Below are 18,579 nucleotides of genomic sequence, written 5' to 3' on the forward strand. Positions count from 1 at the left end.
TTGAGTTATTGTACGTATTTAGTGTTTACTTAGCGTAGAAATCTTCGATGAACTTTTGATGAAAGGCATTTCCAAAGAGGGAAGTATCCAGAAAATGCTAGAAGTCCATCGAAATTTTGTTACGCGTTTTTATCCAGTACCGTCAAGATCGTCACCTCTCCGGTTTATCTCTTTCACATCTCTCACATCTCCACGTCCGATTTCCTGCGTGAACGACATCGATGGCGGCTCCTCCCGCACCTCTTCCGTCTACGACAGCTAACTGGCACTGGAAAAACAAGAACATCACAAAGTGGGGGCAAGGATTGGTTTGAGCAGGAGCTGACGGACTTGAGGGTAGAAGGCGATGTAGAGGGCAAAGCGGTCTGGATATCCAAGGTCTCCCATGTATCTGGCGATGTCGAACTGGGACAAAGGAAAGTCCAAGTACGTGTATCCTTTTTACGGAGATGGCGCGGTGCTCAGTTCTCTTTGTGATCTAGACTTCATCACGATCTATGATTGTGAACTTGCTCTCGAGTGGACGGGTACGACTAGCGACGGTACTGAGGCCAAGGGGCGCCTCGACATTCCCTGAGGTGTCCCATGAGATTACTATGGACGGTCTCAGCCAATACCAAGTCCGTTCAGCTTCCTCCTTATCATCCTTCCCAGCTACTTCATCTAACACCTAATCACCAGTTCTTCTGGACTCTTCTAACCGAGCCATCCCCCGAAGTTGACGATTTATACTCGATGGCTAAACAACGCATTCCTAAAATCCTCGAGGACGTGTTTGCTAAATTCCCTGCTGCGATTTTCGAGACGCATGGGAAGGATTTGACCGTTAGTACGGAGCCGAGTCGCGCTAATACGCCTGGGCCGGCGGCGGCGACACCAGCGGCGACTTCTGCGCCCTCGCCTGCACCTGAGGCTGCGCCGAAGCCTGTGAAGAAGGAGCCCAAGGCGGTTAATACGGCTACGGTCACTGTGGATAGCACTTTCAAAGCTGCTGCTGACGATCTCTTTGGTTTGCTTACGGACGAAAAGAGGATTCCGATTTGGACTCGAGCCGCCGCACAGGTATGTCTGTTCGCGATTCATCCATTTTCTCTGCCTAACGTGAGAATAGTCTGCGGCCAAACCGGACACGGAGTTTAGCCTATTTGGAGGTGGTGTGAAGGGGAAATATGTCTCCCTTACGCCGCCGAAGGAGATAGTACAGACTTGGGCGCTGTCCAGCCCTACGTGGCCATCAGGTGAAGCTGAACATCCTCTTCATAAAGTCTGTTTTTAAACCTGTGTGCCTTAGATCATGTCGCGACCTTGACTACGACACTTGACCAGTCGGAGGATTCGACCAAGGTTACCTTCACTCTATCTGGTGTCCCACTTGGTATGGAAGGACGAGATCAAGCGGAATTTAGAAGGGGTACTAGTAAGTAGAGCAACTTTCGAGCTGAGGCTTTGCTGATCCTCTTTATCGCAGCATTCATGGATTCAAATCTATTGGGTATGTTCAATTAATTCCTTACGTCCCCTCGTATACGCCAAAACCGAAGCCGCGAGTCATTAAAAAGCTCAACGCAAAATCCCATTCATCGACGTCTCTCGTTCCTGTTATCGCTGTTACAGTTTTGATCCTTGCTGCTGCATTCACCGTACCCTTTTTCTCTTCCTCATAAATTATGATATATCTATCTGTTAATGGAATTCTCAACGTCTTATTTCTTTCTAGGTTGGGTACTGTTCTGTGATGAGCTCCGTTCGAAGGGGGATAATTCGGGCTTACCGGAGCTTAACCAATGAAGAAGAAATAGAAGATTTTTGTAGATGTAAGTACGCGGTAGTAATAAACCTGCTGTTGAGTCCAAATTGGGAAGTATCGGCCGTGTTATGTTATTTTGAATTTGCAATCTGATCGGAACTCGCGTGGACATAGGCTTGACGTGCCCATCGCGACCAACTCTGCCAATCAATCAAGGGCCCTCTTGCCTAGGACCGGCCACTTCAACGTTTCTTGTTTCAAGCAACCCACGACGAACATCGATGCACTGATGAAGGATACACGGACGAGGATAGCTGGCAGGCGACTGCCACTTCATTTTCCGACTCAAGGCTGTTGTCAGGGATGTCGATGAACTCGGTGCAAGAGTGCGAAGGTCTGTCGTCTTTCACTTACTTTTGTTCTTTCTAACATAGCTGCAGAGCTTGCATATCGACTACTAGCCTCTTTGCCGAGGTCTCGTCTAGGCTACTATCCAGCGGCGACTAGCCCCGTTGCTACAGTTCGATGTAGTTGGTGTACGTCGTACCGTGCTCACTCGCGCGCTCAAGCTGACTTTCCACTAGTCTCTGCCTACCGAAGTAGTCTTTGCAGATATTCTCCCACCTATCCGCGGAAGCCTTGTTAACCTGTGCTCTAGTCTGTCGACGTTGGCAAACACTAGCCAACGACCAATCTCTATGGAAGAATCTGTGTTTATCCCGTGGCTGGCAGGTGGCGGACAACCACCGAGAGCTCACGCTTTCGATGCGCCCAAGCGTTCTGAGGCCTGGCAGGATTCCGATGATGAGGGTATGGGTGACTCGGATGAGGAAGCCGATGAAGACGAAGTGGCGGATTCGTTGATGTCAGACGTAGAAACGTCTCGTGTGGAATCATCGATGATGCTTACAGAGTCGGATTCTGGCTTTGCTTCGATGTCTTCCCATGACAATGCGCTTTCATTTGAAGCCTCCACGTCCACGAATAGTAGACGAGAGAGCGCTCATCCTCCGGGCCGGCGGCAGGCTCATCTACAAAGGTCCGCCACTCCGCGCCGCCCGTTCTGAATACTCTCGGGCCATCTTCATTCTTGAAAGCAGACTACAAACTGCTCCACCAGACTCACGTTCGACTTCACAACCGTGTTTTATCCCCATCATACCGGCTCTCTGCCTTGCAAACACGCGGGGCGCCTACAAATGCCCATACCAACACTATTTACTGTTTACAGCTCTATACTTACCCCACCACCGGCGTCCAAGTGCTGTTCACCGGGTCTCGGGACAAGACTGTCCGAGAATGGAACTTATCCACAGGTTTGGTAGAAAGAGTTGTCGGCGAGGTTCATTCGAGTTCTGTGCTCAGTATCTGCGTATATAATGGCCTCCTTGCCAGCGCCGGAAGCGACCGCAGAGTGGTCGTGTGGGATCTAGAGAAGAACGAGTTAGTCAAAGTCATCTCTGACCACGAAGACAGCGTGCTGTGTGTACGCTTCGACAATGAACGTCTCGTTTCATGTTCTAAAGGTCTGCTTTGAGTTCCCCCACCCCCCCAAGTTCTCCCGGACCGCTCACTGAATATTGTCATAGACCGTTACGTGAGGACATATAGCTTCCCGGACCTTGAACCAGAATACAGACTTGGTGCCCATCGAGCTGCAGTTAACGCAGTTTCCATTTCTCCGACTCTTATCGTTTCAGGATCTGGAGATCGTTCCGTACGACTCTGGGATACGAAAACGGGCGGCCTTTTGCGGACGTTCGAGAATCACCACACTCGAGGGTGAGCTCCAATCAAGTACTTTTAGTTCAAACTCAGACTGACTATACGACAGGATTGCTTCAATCGACTTCAAACTGCCGTATGTATTATCAGGATCTTCGGATAAACACCTTCGTCTGTTCGATATTACGACTTTGCAAGGATGGTCTACTTCGCCTGATGTCCCGTTGGAAGGGAATCCTCCGGCGACAAAGTGCACCATTGACAGCGTCATTTTCCTCTAGCGAATGGCCTGGCGGGAGGTCACGTTTGCCGGACCTGTGGGAGTACGAACATCCAACCGGCAGCGGCGGCTTCGTCTCATGTAGAAACAAGATGCATGCATGGAGACTTGGTAAGGAGCGTAGCACTAGGAGATGACTTTGTAATGAGTGGAAGCTATGACTTGACTATCAAGGTACGCGACAGGTGAACCACCTCATCAGGCTCGTTTATTGAACCGCCTACCTACCATCTAGGTCTGGGATCCGTAAAACCGGTGCCCTGGTGGCTGATCTCAGCGGAGGACACACCGGACGGATATTCTGCATCGGTTTCGACTGCACGAAGGTTTGATTATCTTTTCTTTTCCATCTGTTACACATACATTATAATTGACTTCGTCGGATACTGAACAGATCGTTTCCTGTGGCGAAGATCAGGTGAGTTTTGCGCCCCGAGTTCATGTTCCTTACTCACGGATCAATCAGCGGATTTGTATATGGGACTTTTCGCATGGGATAGATACGAGTTTTATACAGCTCTAAAGTTACTATTACGGACATGGATTTTATGTTAGGGACATGCGAAACGTAGGAATATACTGATACTTGTGTAGATGCTTAGCAACATGAGATCTCTCGTCATCAGTTGGAACCGTTCAAGCCTCACGGATCGACAGAGAAGTCTGGGCAAGATATATAATAAGCGTACCCACCACGATCATGATGAACATTCGCTCTTCGTGCGATTACTAGGACTGCCGTCATCGTCTAGTCTAGCCCGACGAAACTTGAATGCAAAAATCGCGGACGATGCCGCCCGAGCTCCGTACTCAGCAAATAGCAACAGCGCCATAAGGTATACTGTCGACATTCTGCTACAAAAATACATTCGGCGATTTGACTTCTACTAGTAGTACAACCAATTTGCTCAAGTTCCAGTCCCATGATATACACACTCTTCAATTCTCCTTTTCCTCAGGATGCGCGTCTTTCTTCTTGATGGTTACAAAACCCGGTTGACCTGAAGTCGCGGGAACTGCCTCGATTACGCCAGGGACTTTGTGTTTGGTTTCAGGGCTGAGTTCTCTCCTCAATTCACGAGTGAGTTCGAGGTCATGGGACAAGAATCCATGACCGGCAACAGGGCCGTAATACGAAGTTCCAGCAAGGGAACCAATGATGCTGCGCGAAAAAGATATAATCAGAACAAAGTCTTGCGTTCAACCAGGTAGCACATACCATGTACCAACGAGCACGGACAGGTAGAAACGATACTGGGAATACCAAGCTGGAGCTATCATTGACATAAAAATGAGGTTTTTGTGATTAGAAAACGGACTTGAAGAACTTACTCCACCCATTGCTCGTGGCCTTGGCGTCGGCCCACCAGAGGGCGGTGAAGCCAACCCATTGAACCGTCAAGGCTGCCATGGGATCAAGCGCAAGACTTGGCCAGGCAACCAGCAAGGGTGCCGTACCTAACATCAGGCGAGAATATCCCTTTTGCCCTCCGTAACCTGCGAACTCCATACCCCAATGGATGGCACCTAGAAGAAAAAAACTCAACGTTAGATCTGTAATCTCAATGTAATTGTAAAGATAACTCGCCAAGGAATGAGAGCATTACCGCTCCGTAAGTCATTTGCACATTTAAGGCTTGATCCAGGACAGTGAGAGCGACTCCAGGATCTATCTTTGTCGCCAAACCGCTAGCTGCATGCCCCGCTTGTTGAGCTAGATAAACGGTCGTAGCAGAGGCGCCGACATATGGAAGTGTGCCTAGGTGGAGTTTAACCTAAGCAGTGGCGCGTAGTGAATTAATTGTACCAGCTAGCCCAAACACCATCGCAGGCTTAGGCACAGAAGACGCGATAGCACCGGTAATCCCAAACTGGCGTGTATACCCCGTTCTGAGTCCACGCCAACGAGCAGAGAACGAGGTTCACGTACAAAAGTGGAATTATTAGTCTTAGCGAAATCCTCTCGAGTGACATTAGCACCGGCGATGATCTTGGCAACATCCGAGGCAGCGTTGCCGGCTTCTTCCTTTATATTGGTAGCCGTGTGCTCGAATGTTTGACTTGCAGGGCGGTTGGACACGGTGCTAGCGACAGTCCGGGACTTCAAAAATACGAAAGGCGAGACCGAGGGCCGAGACAGAGCATGTCGAGAAAGAGTGCGCCGAAAGAGCGTGTTCATTGCAGACTGTGGGAGAGAAGAGCGTCATGTCTCACAGTGGTTCTTATATGAGAAGAGGTCGTGGGAATGACGTCAAGAATGCGTCAAGGTTTATGTCAGCGGACATAATTCTGGTACATATATTCCAACAGTCTAAGTTACAAGTGCACGAAAAAGATACATATTTACGAATTCGAAAAGCTCCCAAAATTTTTAAAGTAAAGCCCCGCCCAAATTATTTAAATCTCTAGTTCCTAAGGGGGAGAAGCTGCACAAACCGCGTCTTCTTGACCTCGGCTCCAGCGTCGCCAAAGTACCGGGTAGTCATAAAGCTCCAATGAAGTGATCTGGATGAGTAGCCCTTGAGTACAACCCGGTGGACACAACCAGAAAAAGACATACCCCACAATCCAATCCTGAAGCCCTTGGATGTACTTTTTGACGATGGGATCAATCTCGGGACCCCACGACGGTACATGCTTCGTGCCTTCAATGAAAGCGTCGATAGTCTCTCGGCAGCGATCTCCAACATAATCGACGGCTTCCTGAAGAGTTTTCCCGTGATAAACCATCATGATGACGATCATATTATGGGTATCTCCACGGGATTGCTCGACGTTGTAAGAGAAAATGTCCTGAATGCACCATAAGGCAAGGGAATAGAGGACAAGGGAAGGGCTGCTTACATTGGACCAAGTGACAAGATCATTAGTGTGCTGGTTCAACGCCTGAATGACCTCGTTCTCAGCAACCTCGTCGGGGAGATCGATGTCGAGGGCGTATCTAAGAATTAATTATTAGCGATGGACTAGAAGACAGATAGGCCATAAACTCACTCTATCAACGCCCAGCACGGCTTGCAGCCTATTTTACTAATCAGCAAATATTGGTGGAGTGGTCAAGAAGTGAAGCGCACCAGATGTATCCCTTCTAACGTCGATGTATGACTCGAGATCGGGAATGATGCCTCGATCACGATCTTTGGCTTGAATGTTGACCGCCTCAAAGAACAGCTCGAGGGTCTCCTTGAAGCGCGCTTGCGCGCCAGGCCCAGCATCAGGAATGCAGCGGGCCCAGAAGCTACAAGTAGAGCAGAAATTAGTCCAAGGGGCCGTGGGACACATCAAGTCAAGACTTACTCTCTAGCGAGTTTTCCCGCATTCATTTCCTCCTCCGGCTGATTATAGTCGCTTCTAACCGTGGGCTTGTAAAAGCCGCTGAACCAGAGCGCATTCATGACACAATCGGCGAGAATATCAGTTTCTTTGGTCATCATGCCATCACTGATGTTGTCCCTGGTAGTGGGGATGTCAGCATCGCGGGGAAATTAAAAAAAAGAAAACAAAGTTAGACTCACAGATGGAAGAGGTAGTTCATAAAATCGGAGACGACTCGAAGCCGCGCGTCGGAAGAGGTGTTGTAGCAGTAAGCTGTGAGTTCGCCGGCCTGAAGTCCGTAGAGAGCCGCCCGCTGCTTGGTGTTCAAGTCTGGGCAGTTGGTGTCGAGCCACTTCACGGACTGAGCGGCAATGGTGTCCCCATGGGGGTGGTACACGAGTGGGAAGGTGCAGTGAGAGACGAGGTCAGGCAGAATGAACGAAGTAGGCTTCTCGGTCTCGGTAGGAGTGTCGATGGCCATGGTGAACGATGGGTAGAAGATACGGTTGGGTTCATGAAAATTGCCAGCCTATTTAAGAGAGCCAACGCTCTCTCCTATGTCCCGCAGGAAAAGGAGGAAGAAAACAAAAAAGTGAAAACATTCAAGATGAATGATCCAGATTACAACTACGACGGGGTTTTCGAGACAAGACCCGAAGCATTGTCAGACCCAGAATAGGAAACGCGTCGGCTCATAGAGTAGCTGGATATTACGAGGATAGGGTACAGCTGATACCAAGAACAATAGGATGCTAGCCTCGTTTCAGACACAGAAGAAAAAAGGGTTCCTGGTAGATTGAGATTTACGGTAGATCTTGAATTTTTTTAAACGCGTATATGCCCATTTGATTTTTGTTTTACCGACCTTAAAATGGAGGAGGGAAGTAGACAGCTGCCCTAAGATTAATGATGAAGTCGGCGCCGCAGCCTTGTGCCACTGATTTTTTGATAGTAGGTCGAGTCGATCAAAGCGGGCTTTGCGTCGGAATAAAGCGACTCCCATCAGAAATTGGATGCTAGAATTATCGACGAATTCAAGAGCCATGGATATAATGCGCCATGTGGTGTCTCGGAGCGACCAAGGGGAAGGTTGAGACAGGACACGTGGAATATTTACTCGATCGAATCTGACGTCATTCATAGCCGCCGGCTATCATTCTTGCGGTCCGAAAACACCGGTTCCCTCGTAACTCCTGAAGCTGTCCTGGCAGTAAAGTAGTATGCTAGTAGATGTACAATGATGGGTATGCTACGTGCGCTTCTACAACTCATCGTCTGGGCGCTCCCATTCCCATTCTTGCGGACCGGGTGAATGATACAGCTTGGCGGTAATAGGATTTATAGTACTTTGAATCTCTGCGTATGCTGTCAATTTGAAGTGAAACGAAACAATATCTGCTGCCGCTTACCAGTTAATTTTTCCTCCAAGTCCTCTGTGGTAGCACTTGTCCCGCTATCCTCGATCCAATCTATAGTCTCATGGATTACCTCCGAAACAGTGTTCTTGTCGGATGCATCGAGTTTTCCTCCAAGTCCCTCTTGGTCATTTAGTTGGCTTTTGAGCCCATAGATGAACGACGACAAGGCGTTTAGCGCTTCGATCTGATCCTTTCGAAGCTTATCCTAATTGGGGTAGGTCAGGTTAGCAAAAGGCAACCTCAAACGTCGATGTCAACCAACTTGTTCGGCAAATCTCTCGCCCTCCACGACCATTCTGTCAATCTCGTCTTGACTAAGACGTCCTTTTTCGTTCTTGATAGTAATGCTCTCCGTTTTTCCACTATCATATCTAATAAGCGGACGTCCCTGACTAAGAAAACAAAGAAAAACGCACGTTGCCTTATCAGCAGCGGACACTTTCATGATACCATTGGCATCGACTTCAAAGGTTACTTCAATCTGAGGAACGCCTCTCGGAGCCGGCGGGATGCCTGTCAATTCAAATTTGCCCAAGAGGTTATTGTCCTGCGTCATCCCCCTCTCTCCCTCGAAGACTTGAATAAGGACTGTGGGTTGATTATCCGCCGCGGTAGAGAAACTACAAGAAATCCAGGTCAGTAGGATGTTCCACCGTACAACCGAATACATACATTTGACTTTTGCGTGTTGGGATGATGGTATTACGAGGGATGAGTTTTGTCATTACGCCACCGGTCGTTTCGATACCCAGTGTCAGAGGGCAGACGTCGACTACTGTAGCTCCTGTTTCGATACCGGAGAGGATACCCCCTTGCACGGCAGCGCCGTATGCGACAGCTTCGTCAGGATTGATACCCTTAGACGGCTCTTTCCCGAAATAATCCCTGAGCATTTGCTGAATTTTGGGAATGCGCGTAGATCCGCCGACAAGAACGATCTGGGTAACGCACCATCAGGCAAGAGAAGACTGGGGAACAAGAATGGCACACTTCATCGATATCATCCTTCGAAATGTCTGCGTCTTTGAGAACCTGTTCAACAGGTTTCATGGTCTTCCTGAAAAGGCTCATGTTGAGCTCTTCGAGCTTGGCCCTTGTCAGCGTTTCCGAGAAATCGTTCCCATTCTCGAAACTCTCGATCTCGATCCGAGTGCTCTGCTGCGTTGACAGCGTACGCTTGGCGTTCTCCACCTCCTTCTTTAGCTTTCCCGTCGTCTTCTGGTTCGTTGAGACGTCAGTCCCTGTCTTCTGCTTGTACTTCTTCACTAGGTGGTCGATGACACGATTGTCAAAGTCTTCGCCTCCGAGGTGAGTGTCTCCAGCTGTGGCGAGAACTTCGAAAACGCCATCCTTAATGGAGAGCAGAGATACGTCAAAGGTTCCTCCACCAAGGTCGTAGACGATGATCTTGGATTCTGAGCCTTTCTTGTTGAGGCCGTATGCGAGGGCGGCAGCAGTAGGCTCGCTCATGACGCGAACGACGTTCAGTCCCGCGATCGTTCCTGCATCTTTCGTGGCCTGGCGTTGGGCATCATTGAAGTCTAGTGGGAAATTCGGATAAGCAGCTACCTAACCATTATATGGGGATGTCTTACACGCAGGGACAGTGACTACGGCGTGCGAGACCTTTTGCCCCAGATATGCTTCAGCTACCTCCTTCATCCTGGAAAGTACCATGGCGCTGATTTCTTCTGGATACTAGATGTCCAAATCAGCATTAGGAGTTATACACGGCTGCACAAAACGTACCAAGTCAAGCGATTTGCCCTCATATTGTACAGAAATCGCCGGTTTTCCGTTCTTCTCCTGTACTTTGAAGGGCCAATGTTTGATGTCTTTCTGTACGTCTGGGTCGTCGACCCTACGTCCGATTAAACGCTTGGCGTCGAAAACCGTATTATGCGGATTGGAATGAAATGCGTGTTTGGCACTCTCCCCAATTCTAAGAAGGGTAGAATTCGTATGGTCCAGAAATATTTAACTGGATAAGCCGACTTACAATCTTTCATTGTCCTTGAAGCTAACCCAAGACGGTGTGATACGATGACCTTGATCGTTCGCGATGATTTCTACACCACTGCCTCGCTGTACCCTATAGTTGGATTGTCAGAAATATGTCAGAGACACATGGAAGAGACTCTCACCCAACACAAGAATATGTGGTTCCCAGGTCTGTGGGAAGACGGAGATTAGAATGAATCGCCCTGAGAATGAAAGGACACATACCTATACCAATGACAGGTCCATCAATTCTATCATTAGAACTCGCCTTTACAGAGGTCGGACATAGACATATAATCGTGAGTATAGCAAAGAATGCGATAGACAGAGAAGAATAAGCGGTTATTCGACTTCGAGCGCGCCTTTGGTTTTGACGGCGTCGTATTTGCGTGTGAAATGACATTTATGGAGAGATCTGGTGTCCATCGGGTAACACAAACATTGCATTTATATTGCATATGACGTGTCCTTCCTAGTGAACACGTATTGCCCAGAATATGCGGGTAGTTATGAACAACGTGTCAAGAGTCGTAACTGTTATATTCAAATGATCTTTTCGAGTCATCACCATCTGGATCTAGTATGATAACAATCAGATACACTTACCAAGAATTCTGGTGCTTTCACGAAGCCAGGAGATCGAAGGAGCATCGGTGCGATGACGGCTGATATCGAGTGACAACTGATTTCTTTGTACTTCAGATCGCTGAACAGCTTCACATAAAATCACCTCGCGTAAGCTGCCTCAGCCACAAGAAAAAGTTGCTAAAGGATTCATCTGCTATCGTCGAAGGAAGTACATTAATATTGCCGTCAACACTTGAAGTTTACGATCTTGAAATGAAGTACATGATGGAACACTAGAGCAGGGATCGTGCGGGAACCGCGGGACAAAGTATCAACGAAGACTCAAGAGGCACGGAAGAGTGAAAGTTGAGGGAAACTTTTCTTTTGGTATATAGGCAAGATAACCGGATCGATGTTGGACATAACAGGCGTCCAGGATAGTACTGGTTGGCATGTCTTTGTTCGATTTCACGTAAAAGAGGTGGAGTGATGTTCGCGCTTTGGACAATTATATCCAGAAGAAAGGGTATGCAAGACGTGTTGCCAGATAAAAGTCAGCTTCAGACATCTTGAAGCAAAGGGAAAGTTGGTAAAAGATGGTTACTAAGAGTTCAGACTCCGATATGTTATGCTATTATCATAGTGTATTTTTCGAAATCCGTTTATGGTCACTGTGCCGGAGTGGTTAACGGGATCGCCTGCTATACAATAAGCGGTTGGGCTTTGCCCGCTAGAGTTCGAATCTCTACGGTGACGCCCTTTTTTGCCGATCGTCAGTGCCATCGTCTCTAGTACTCTCGAGTCTACTGTCTCGACTCTTGAGTCACTAGACTCTCTACCCTTTCTTACCATTGTCAGTGAGTCTGACTACTGACCAGTCACCAGTCACCAGGTACCTTGGTCCTTCAGTGTTCGTTATGATTCAAAAGCTCGTCGAGGCAAAACTTCTTCCACTCCTTATGGCATTCAATTTCCCTTGCGCCAATTAACATACTCCTCTCCCTAGTAAAGTTCTCGCTCTTTGAATCTCTATGATGACGCCTTGTTTTTTCTCGTGGGAGCATTCTCGACGTCGTCTTTCCTTACTTATATACCGCCTCCAATGTTGAGGAATGGTGTTCAAGTAGTTAAAGTGTCCCTCTACTTCAGGTAGCGTTTCTTACTTGTGAAGTAGGAGTTGGCTCCTCGCAATGTTTCTGATTTTGTGAGTCTCCTGATCGGATACCCTCCGCTACTAGTTTCAGGTATGTTCAAGTTCTCTCGCTTCGTCCATGACTCAACTAATACGAAGTTTCAAATCTCTGGGGACTCGTTTAAATGATATATCAGGAGTGCCATCTTCTGTCTTCCAAAACCGACTATACGGCGGGTTGCAAACAAGGACATTAACTGTGAAGCCATTCAATGGTAAACGTTCACGACGAGGCTCCTAACACTCCTCCGTAGATAACCTATTTCTCTCCAGGAAGAACGCTTGGTCCTGTTCGTTATGTTCGTCGATATAATAGCGTCAACCTACCTGTATCGGAGCCTTCTGTCAGCCCAACGCGTTACAAGCATCCAGAGAACGAAAGCAGTATGGTGCTGATCTAGGAGCTTCATTTCCAAGTTGACTGTCATAACAGGAAGAGAATGGATCATACGCACTCCATCAAATATAAATGATACACAGCGAGGATATTTTGTGCAGCACGACGTCGAATCGGAGACAGAAATGTACATACAAATGGCTTTAAGGGGACGGCTCCCTCTGCTCTTAGGCCCTCCGGGGTCAGGTAAGACTATGCGACTACTCGACATCAAGTCACGTCTGGAAGAATATACAGTTATTCAGTCAGTTTTCCTTCCCTGAAAACTACAATATGGGCAGCTAACTTTTCCTGATCAGTTTATCCTTTAAGGATTTGCGAATTATGGAAGACCTAGAGACATTCTGGGATTCCATATACAGATCAATTTGTATGAGGGAGCATGGTGTGCCCCCGTTCACCCACGGAAACGATTTCATCGCCTACTTCAATGGAAAAGACGAAGACTTTTTCTCCTTGTCGATGACATCGATGAGTTACGTGCAGCTTCTTTGGATGTCGTGCATGATTTCCTCGGAGCCTTGAAGTTCCTCAGAGATTACAAAACCATCAGCTACTATTCCTTGGATGGCATGATCGCAACTGGGACATTCAGCGCCTTGTTCAACGCCATTTAGACATTTTGATGGAGTCATGACAATCATTCAAGTCCCTTATTTTTCCTTATCACAAGTTGAGAGTCTCTTCCATGACTTTCAAAAGGACGATCGCTTTACTCTGAATCCCAATATCGTCAAAGATATATGGATTAAATCTGGAGGGTACGTTTCAGTAATCGATTTGGTACCATTCACGACTGATAATACGTCTGTGGCCATCCCGCAACCGTATGTTTATGCGGGCAGTTCATCCGTGACAGGCTCCAGTCCTCAAATGACAGCCAGAATGTCACCTTTGTTCATTGGCAGCGGAATACCATCCATGAGCTGTACGAATGGTTTGGCCTTCACCCCCCATACAAAAATATGCTACAAACGCTTCAGGATCCTGACGCCCACGACGCTGCTGCTCTTCTCTACTATAACTTCCTTGGCTATTCTGGCCCCGTTTATATTTACTCCAAAGAAGACACTGCTGACTTCTTGACGGCAGAGGGTGTCCTCAACACGCCAGATACACTTCAATCTGAATATCAGATGTCGTCAGCATTTGTGAACGGTCTTTTTGCAAACAAAGCTCCCTGTCAAATTTCCTACACCTCATCTACACGCTTTGCCTGGAGTAAGCAGCGACATGGCTATCGTCGATATTTTACGGACGGCATTATGGTTTTTCAGCAAGGAATTCTTGCAGGATGTATGCAGCAGGTCTACCGAGACGGCACATGTTCCTGTTTGTGGGCATCAAGGATGGTGGGCATACTGCCCAGGGGTTTATGAATCCGAGTTGTCAAGGATACTCTCCAGTTGGCTCGGCTCGTCTGACTCTTGGTCCGTCGCCGTCGAATGGCATTCGTGCATAGATGGAGTCCACCCCAATATCATTCTCACCCAAGGGACACCGACAGAGCGTACCATTATCCTGGAGGTGGCGGAATATTCAGACGCAACGTCCGTCCAGTCACAAATCTTGAGGGCAGTCAAATATAAGGACCTCCTGAGTGCGGATGAAGCCTGGCTTGTTCACTTTACACGTGAAGATGATTACGAGCCAATATGGCAGTCGTCCGACGAATTTGCTGGAGGCATGAATGTCGTCCATTTCCAACATGATGCATATTTCTCCAATGTCGTAATGAGTGCCAGATGGCGAGATTCGAAGGGTCAAGATTGTCAGATTATGAAAGAGATTATCGAATTGAAGTGACAGATTTATATCAGAGCATCATTTCCCTGACTCGCAGGGGTTGCCAGAAGCTAGCATTGTAGGGTAATATGTTTTAGCGTTAAGGATGTCAATAACTTTGTTAATATTACTCTATCGAAGAATTGCTAGACACGGAACGAGTTCACTTTGACGAGAATCGGCCAAGTTTTGCTCCCTGGAGGACTTGGATAGTGGTAAACCCTTGCAATAATATCGATACATTTCAACAATTCTGGACTGAACAGACGGTAATACAGCAACAATACACTTTTCTCCGAGGTTTTCCTCTAGGAGTGATGTGAACCAGACAGCAAGTACAGAGCATTCCAAAGCATAAGAACCAGGCAAAGACTAAAGAACCAGCATGTCACTCCGCCAGATCGATACCAGGTGCGACAGAAACCTTCACCCTCTTCCTGGGCCTCGAGTCTTCGTCAAGTTTAGTTCGCTTCAACTTGTCAGCAGATACCGAGGGCAGCGCCGTCTGAGTTTCGATGTCATCCTGAGTCTGGGTGTCGTTCACTAGAATTTTAGCCGGAGGCAACGGTGCAAGCTGAGTCTTTGATGTCGACATGCCAGGGCGTGGCTTCGCGCTTAGTTTCTGTAGTGGGTTACTATACGTATCTTTCTACATATATAGGACACCACTAACCTTTTGCGGGAGACCTAAGAGGCGACTCTCCGCTTCGAGGCTTGGATCGAAATAATCCGAGTATTCCTTGGTATGTTTTGATTGGCGATTGAAGACATATTTCGCCTTTTGGACGTTTCTCCGGGTCTTTGTTTGCTTTCCTTTCGCCTTGCCTTTACCTTTACCGTTCCGGGCCCGACTCTCTGTGAAACCGATATCATCGACGACAGTCTCATGCTCGATTATGAAGTCTAAGAATATCGTCAGCAAGTGCAAGGAACGCCAAGCAGCACAGCATACTTTCGATCTCTAGGCGCTTGAACAACTGTTTACCGAGATTATTCTCACATCCTGTAACGCCGAGTCAAATTTTATTCGCATAGCATCGGTGAGATTATACCCATTTGCTTTGTGAACTGAGCAGCAGTTTCTGGCTCGAATTTCTCAGTGATCTTGATAGCTCGCCTGGAAGACGTCAATGAAGAGATGGAGAAGTCATTATTCTCAAACACATACCTGAAAGATGCTAGTTCTCTGAATTTGGACAGCATCGTGGGGAAAAGGTCCATTTTGATCATTTCCCACGTCGGGTCGGCGCGCACACGACAGTCAAAACAAACAAATTTATCCGGAAGACGTGGGTCCTGCGAGGAATGATATCTGCGAAACTGTAAACGAGCTGATAGGGCAAGGGCCATAGTTACATACCCCATACACCTAAGCAGAAGGTGGTCAGAGAGTATGTGTCCATGGTCCTGCACTTACCAAACATGGTACCAGCGCTCACATCCGCCTTCACAGAAGCAACAACCATCCTCGAGCTGCGGCTTCGGTATGAGTAACTGCAAAAAAATTCCGAAGCACACGCACAGAAACGCCACATTCGCATTCAACAACGTCGGTATCGTGTTTAACCTTTCTCTCCTGCCTTGGTGTTGCAATATCGGCATCGATAATCTCGGGGACGCTTTGATTACTTATCCCGTATGATTGTATACTCTCCGAGGGATGGCAATAGTCCATCGCCTGGGTCTCCATATCTAAGAGAGATAATAGGTAAGGGTAACAAGTCATATCTGATTGTCGCACCTAGCATCTCGGTATCGTCCCCGTTATTGGCACTCAAGACCAACTTTTGCAACAGTTGTGTGTCTATATCGTCGTTATCAGAGGCGCCGGGCAGTGGCGACTCAGGAGAAGGTGTCGTTAATCTTGAAACGAGACAAGGCTGTGTTGGGGAGAAGTCAAGTAAACCGTCCCGGGGCCGAATGGAGGTAGATCCATCCCTGCTCAAAGAGTGACATCCAGATTTGGGGGTGTGGTCGTCCACAGGCTGCGTCTCATCGATCATAACGACGTCCGTAGTTTTCTTCGTGAGCTACAAAACATTGTTAAATGCTGACAAGCAATCCTAAATTCTAACACTCTTACCATATCATTCAGACGCGTCGGCACAGTCTGGGTTGATCCACCAAATATTTCCTCATCAACAGGCATCATCTCCGCTGGTATCGGCTCAATGCAGCCGTCTTCCGTTCTGAGACCTATTGGTACAGGCTTCGCGTCTTGTTGGGCCATTCCAGCGAGCACATATGTACCATCAGGCTGCTGCACGAAATCAGCCTCGTTCTCTCCGTCTGCGTCTTCCTCACACATTACATCCTCCGTCGACCAAACAATGTTCCTATTTTCAGCGTCCTCTTTCTGCTTTGCTGCCTGCTCCATACGTAGTGATGCCTCTTCAATGGGAGACAGGCTAGGCGCAGTCGCGCAGCGCGTTGTAGTTCCAGTAAACGGTGCATTGTCGTATTCGGTCGAAGAAGGAAGGTAGGTGGCAATAGAAGTTACGCTGACATTCACACTGAAGGTGGTAAAGTTGAGCGACGTGATGAAGAGCAATGATATCAAAACGTACGCATGGTGACCAGTATCGACCTTTCCAACGCTCCATTTATCTGGTATCTCGTCCATGTCATGAGTCATGAAAAACCACTTATCCTTCTCCGCGTCCGCAGCTATGAAATGAGGAGGCTCGTATTCGGAAGGGGTGTCGTCTGTGTAAAACATTTTGAAAGAAGCGAAACGGCGCTCTGGAAGGTCAATACAATGAGATTCGGATAGTTGTGGACTCGCTCACTTGGGAGAACATCCATTTGTGTCATCGACGTAATTAAGGTCTTCAACAGGGTCTGGACAGTAGGTGTATATTCAGTAAAAAATAGGATGGGGTGATCACTACGCACCTTGACACTCCGTTTAACGTCTCTGAGGGTGGGTAACTTCCCTTTACTCACTGCCTCGGCAACAGGATCTTTCTTTCTAGTATTAAACCCTCTGAGTGGTGTGCGCTTTGTATCGTCGCCAAGCGTCATGACGGGAACAGTGGTATCGGTTCCGGGAAGTTTATGGTACTAAAAATCGTAAGAAAATTAAGTTAGTCGACTAGGATTTGCTTACCTGAAAGTTGAACGTGTATGCTTCGATGATACTTTCGGTACGAATGTCAGTCATACGCATGAAGAGCTCCATATATGCGCACATACTTGTTGGGATCCTTATTATCCTGAGCGTGTTTCAGCACCAATGTTAGGATGAAGTTGGAAGGAACTTACGAGGTAAACAGCAAAGATGAAAGTACGCAGGTACTGCTTCTGAAGGGCATCGAACACTCCGTATTCCTACAAAGAGATGAGATAGTGTTACATTTAGCATAGAAAATGGCACCCACTAAATAGTTCAGCAATCTATCAGCCTCATCGGTATACCCTCTTGTCATTGTCTAGATTTGTGCGTCAGATATAGTTACAGCCCAGATGACCCTTGAAGCGCCGTACCATAATTTTGAAACTGTTGACATTTCGTTTCTTCTGCAGGTCAAGCGACGAGAAACTTCCCGACGAGTCTTGTGAGGCGCTCTCTTCCGACGTGACGAAATGACCTGTCGCCCATCGGTCTCGTGCCGACAACAGCGAACAGTGACACTCACTTTCTGAAAAGTTGTCATGAGGAAGAAGATCCCTGGGTGGTCATAAATAAACGTATTGTGTGAGGAAAAAATCCTATTCACCTCATGAAAGTTATGCATCCTAATCCTGCCTTTAACAACGTCTGTACCGATGCCAGACTCTGTGCAGACGAGATGGCTTGCGTTTCGGTCTTGTTAAGCTGATTCTGCATAAATGAAGAGACCGAAAAGATATGGACAGCAAATGAGTGGTCGTCGTCGTTGGACAAGCTGGATAATTGGCTTCGAATTTTTTGGGTATCATGTGATAAAAACGCGACGCGGTCATCACGTTGATTTTAATAATAACACTCGCGTTCCTCTTCGGCTCACGTCACGAGATCAAGGGCTTGAGTCTGCGAAGTAGGCTGCGCAAAAATCATCCGACTTCTGCGGAAATTACGTCGACACTCGGCTGAGAGTTTTTTGCAGGTATTACATGTAAATAAATCACGTGGCTTTTTAGCAGGCAAAGACAAAATTTCCCCCGCTCATC

The 18,579-nt window shown here is 47.6% G+C and overlaps 7 protein-coding genes and 1 non-coding gene across 8 annotated transcripts; 4 read left to right on the forward strand and 4 right to left on the reverse strand.

Annotated features, from left to right (window-relative positions):
• Positions 1-221: 221 nt before the first annotated feature.
• Positions 222-1,664, forward strand: EV420DRAFT_1618587 (uncharacterized protein; the record flags this gene model as incomplete). Its single annotated transcript, XM_060475362.1, has 7 exons — positions 222-247; positions 282-430; positions 483-542; positions 611-1,062; positions 1,112-1,238; positions 1,292-1,421; positions 1,469-1,664. The coding sequence occupies 7 exons, from the start codon at positions 222-224 to the stop codon at positions 1,662-1,664; spliced, it is 1,140 nt and encodes a 379-aa protein (XP_060334881.1).
• Positions 1,665-1,735: 71 nt separating this feature from the next.
• On the forward strand, positions 1,736-4,439 carry EV420DRAFT_1518944 (WD40 repeat-like protein; the record flags this gene model as incomplete). Its single annotated transcript, XM_060472086.1, has 13 exons — positions 1,736-1,814; positions 2,010-2,141; positions 2,188-2,226; positions 2,255-2,281; positions 2,385-2,459; positions 2,480-2,723; positions 2,744-3,273; positions 3,337-3,529; positions 3,582-3,690; positions 3,738-3,937; positions 3,988-4,078; positions 4,147-4,170; positions 4,219-4,439. The coding sequence occupies 13 exons, from the start codon at positions 1,736-1,738 to the stop codon at positions 4,273-4,275; spliced, it is 1,800 nt and encodes a 599-aa protein (XP_060334882.1). The 3' UTR covers positions 4,276-4,439.
• A 128-nt stretch (positions 4,440-4,567) lies between these two features.
• Positions 4,568-5,993, reverse strand: EV420DRAFT_1518946 (uncharacterized protein). The gene is made up of 6 exons (XM_060472087.1): positions 5,683-5,993; positions 5,560-5,623; positions 5,341-5,511; positions 5,085-5,279; positions 4,972-5,026; positions 4,568-4,914 (listed from the first exon to the last, which is right to left on the reverse strand). Exons 1-6 carry the CDS (start codon positions 5,929-5,931, stop codon positions 4,692-4,694), a joined length of 957 nt encoding a protein of 318 aa, XP_060334883.1. The 5' UTR covers positions 5,932-5,993; the 3' UTR covers positions 4,568-4,691.
• A 5-nt stretch (positions 5,994-5,998) lies between these two features.
• Positions 5,999-7,689, reverse strand: EV420DRAFT_1096943 (terpenoid synthase). Its single transcript, XM_060465809.1, has 7 exons — positions 7,268-7,689; positions 7,050-7,205; positions 6,827-6,990; positions 6,747-6,774; positions 6,597-6,693; positions 6,313-6,545; positions 5,999-6,257 (listed from the first exon to the last, which is right to left on the reverse strand). Exons 1-7 carry the CDS (start codon positions 7,546-7,548, stop codon positions 6,158-6,160), a joined length of 1,059 nt encoding a protein of 352 aa, XP_060334884.1. The 5' UTR covers positions 7,549-7,689; the 3' UTR covers positions 5,999-6,157.
• A 561-nt stretch (positions 7,690-8,250) lies between these two features.
• Positions 8,251-11,252, reverse strand: EV420DRAFT_1096949 (heat shock protein 70). The gene is made up of 12 exons (XM_060465810.1): positions 11,093-11,252; positions 10,712-11,038; positions 10,630-10,657; positions 10,485-10,577; positions 10,235-10,427; positions 10,081-10,183; positions 9,476-10,026; positions 9,158-9,423; positions 8,902-9,105; positions 8,748-8,847; positions 8,477-8,690; positions 8,251-8,423 (listed from the first exon to the last, which is right to left on the reverse strand). The coding sequence occupies exons 2-12, from the start codon at positions 10,887-10,889 to the stop codon at positions 8,329-8,331; spliced, it is 2,025 nt and encodes a 674-aa protein (XP_060334885.1). The 5' UTR covers positions 10,890-11,038; positions 11,093-11,252; the 3' UTR covers positions 8,251-8,328.
• A 468-nt stretch (positions 11,253-11,720) lies between these two features.
• Positions 11,721-11,809, forward strand: EV420DRAFT_t77. Its single transcript has one exon. It is a non-coding gene; the product is annotated as a tRNA-Ser (tRNA).
• Positions 11,810-12,779: 970 nt separating this feature from the next.
• On the forward strand, positions 12,780-14,536 carry EV420DRAFT_1745144 (uncharacterized protein; the record flags this gene model as incomplete). Its single annotated transcript, XM_060480115.1, has 5 exons — positions 12,780-12,828; positions 13,316-13,403; positions 13,502-13,863; positions 13,920-14,072; positions 14,105-14,536. The coding sequence occupies 5 exons, from the start codon at positions 12,780-12,782 to the stop codon at positions 14,446-14,448; spliced, it is 996 nt and encodes a 331-aa protein (XP_060334886.1). The 3' UTR covers positions 14,449-14,536.
• Positions 14,537-14,647: 111 nt separating this feature from the next.
• EV420DRAFT_1760859 (HORMA domain-containing protein) lies at positions 14,648-18,256 on the reverse strand (the record flags this gene model as incomplete). Its single annotated transcript, XM_060480640.1, has 20 exons — positions 14,648-15,049; positions 15,101-15,330; positions 15,380-15,430; positions 15,480-15,544; positions 15,596-15,739; positions 15,788-15,796; positions 15,845-15,900; positions 15,950-16,119; positions 16,169-16,457; positions 16,511-16,940; positions 16,995-17,169; positions 17,217-17,268; positions 17,323-17,490; positions 17,537-17,567; positions 17,623-17,642; positions 17,692-17,757; positions 17,808-17,858; positions 17,914-18,017; positions 18,066-18,097; positions 18,147-18,256. The coding sequence occupies 20 exons, from the start codon at positions 18,254-18,256 to the stop codon at positions 14,816-14,818; spliced, it is 2,487 nt and encodes an 828-aa protein (XP_060334887.1). The 3' UTR covers positions 14,648-14,815.
• Positions 18,257-18,579: the final 323 nt, after the last annotated feature.

Source organism: Desarmillaria tabescens (assembly GCF_030435595.1).
Source record: "Desarmillaria tabescens strain CCBAS 213 chromosome Unknown EV420scaffold_7, whole genome shotgun sequence".
NCBI lineage: Eukaryota > Fungi > Basidiomycota > Agaricomycetes > Agaricales > Physalacriaceae > Desarmillaria > Desarmillaria tabescens.

Bases quoted from the DNA above. Each gene is read 5' to 3' on its own strand.
- EV420DRAFT_1518946 (XM_060472087.1), bottom strand. From the start codon at position 5,931: ATGAACACGCTCTTTCGGCGCACTCTTTCTCGACATGCTCTGTCTCGG. The intron at 5,027-5,084 runs GTAAGTTCTTCA...TGTCAATGATAG, and splicing joins GGCCACGAGCAATGGGTGGA to CTCCAGCTTGGTATTCCCAG. The intron at 4,915-4,971 runs GTATGTGCTACC...TTTTTCGCGCAG, and splicing joins TCCGTGCTCGTTGGTACATG to CATCATTGGTTCCCTTGCTG.
- EV420DRAFT_1096943 (XM_060465809.1), bottom strand. From the start codon at position 7,548: ATGGCCATCGACACTCCTACCGAGACCGAGAAGCCTACTTCGTTCATT. The intron at 6,775-6,826 runs GTGCGCTTCACT...TTAGTAAAATAG, and splicing joins CGTTAGAAGGGATACATCTG to GCTGCAAGCCGTGCTGGGCG. The intron at 6,546-6,596 runs GTAAGCAGCCCT...TGGTGCATTCAG, and splicing joins ATCTTGTCACTTGGTCCAAT to GACATTTTCTCTTACAACGT.
- EV420DRAFT_1096949 (XM_060465810.1), bottom strand. From the start codon at position 10,889: ATGTCATTTCACACGCAAATACGACGCCGTCAAAACCAAAGGCGCGCT. The intron at 10,428-10,484 runs GTAAGTCGGCTT...TACCCTTCTTAG, and splicing joins TTCAAGGACAATGAAAGATT to AATTGGGGAGAGTGCCAAAC. The intron at 8,848-8,901 runs GTGCGTTTTTCT...TAGATATGATAG, and splicing joins TCCGCTGCTGATAAGGCAAC to TGGAAAAACGGAGAGCATTA.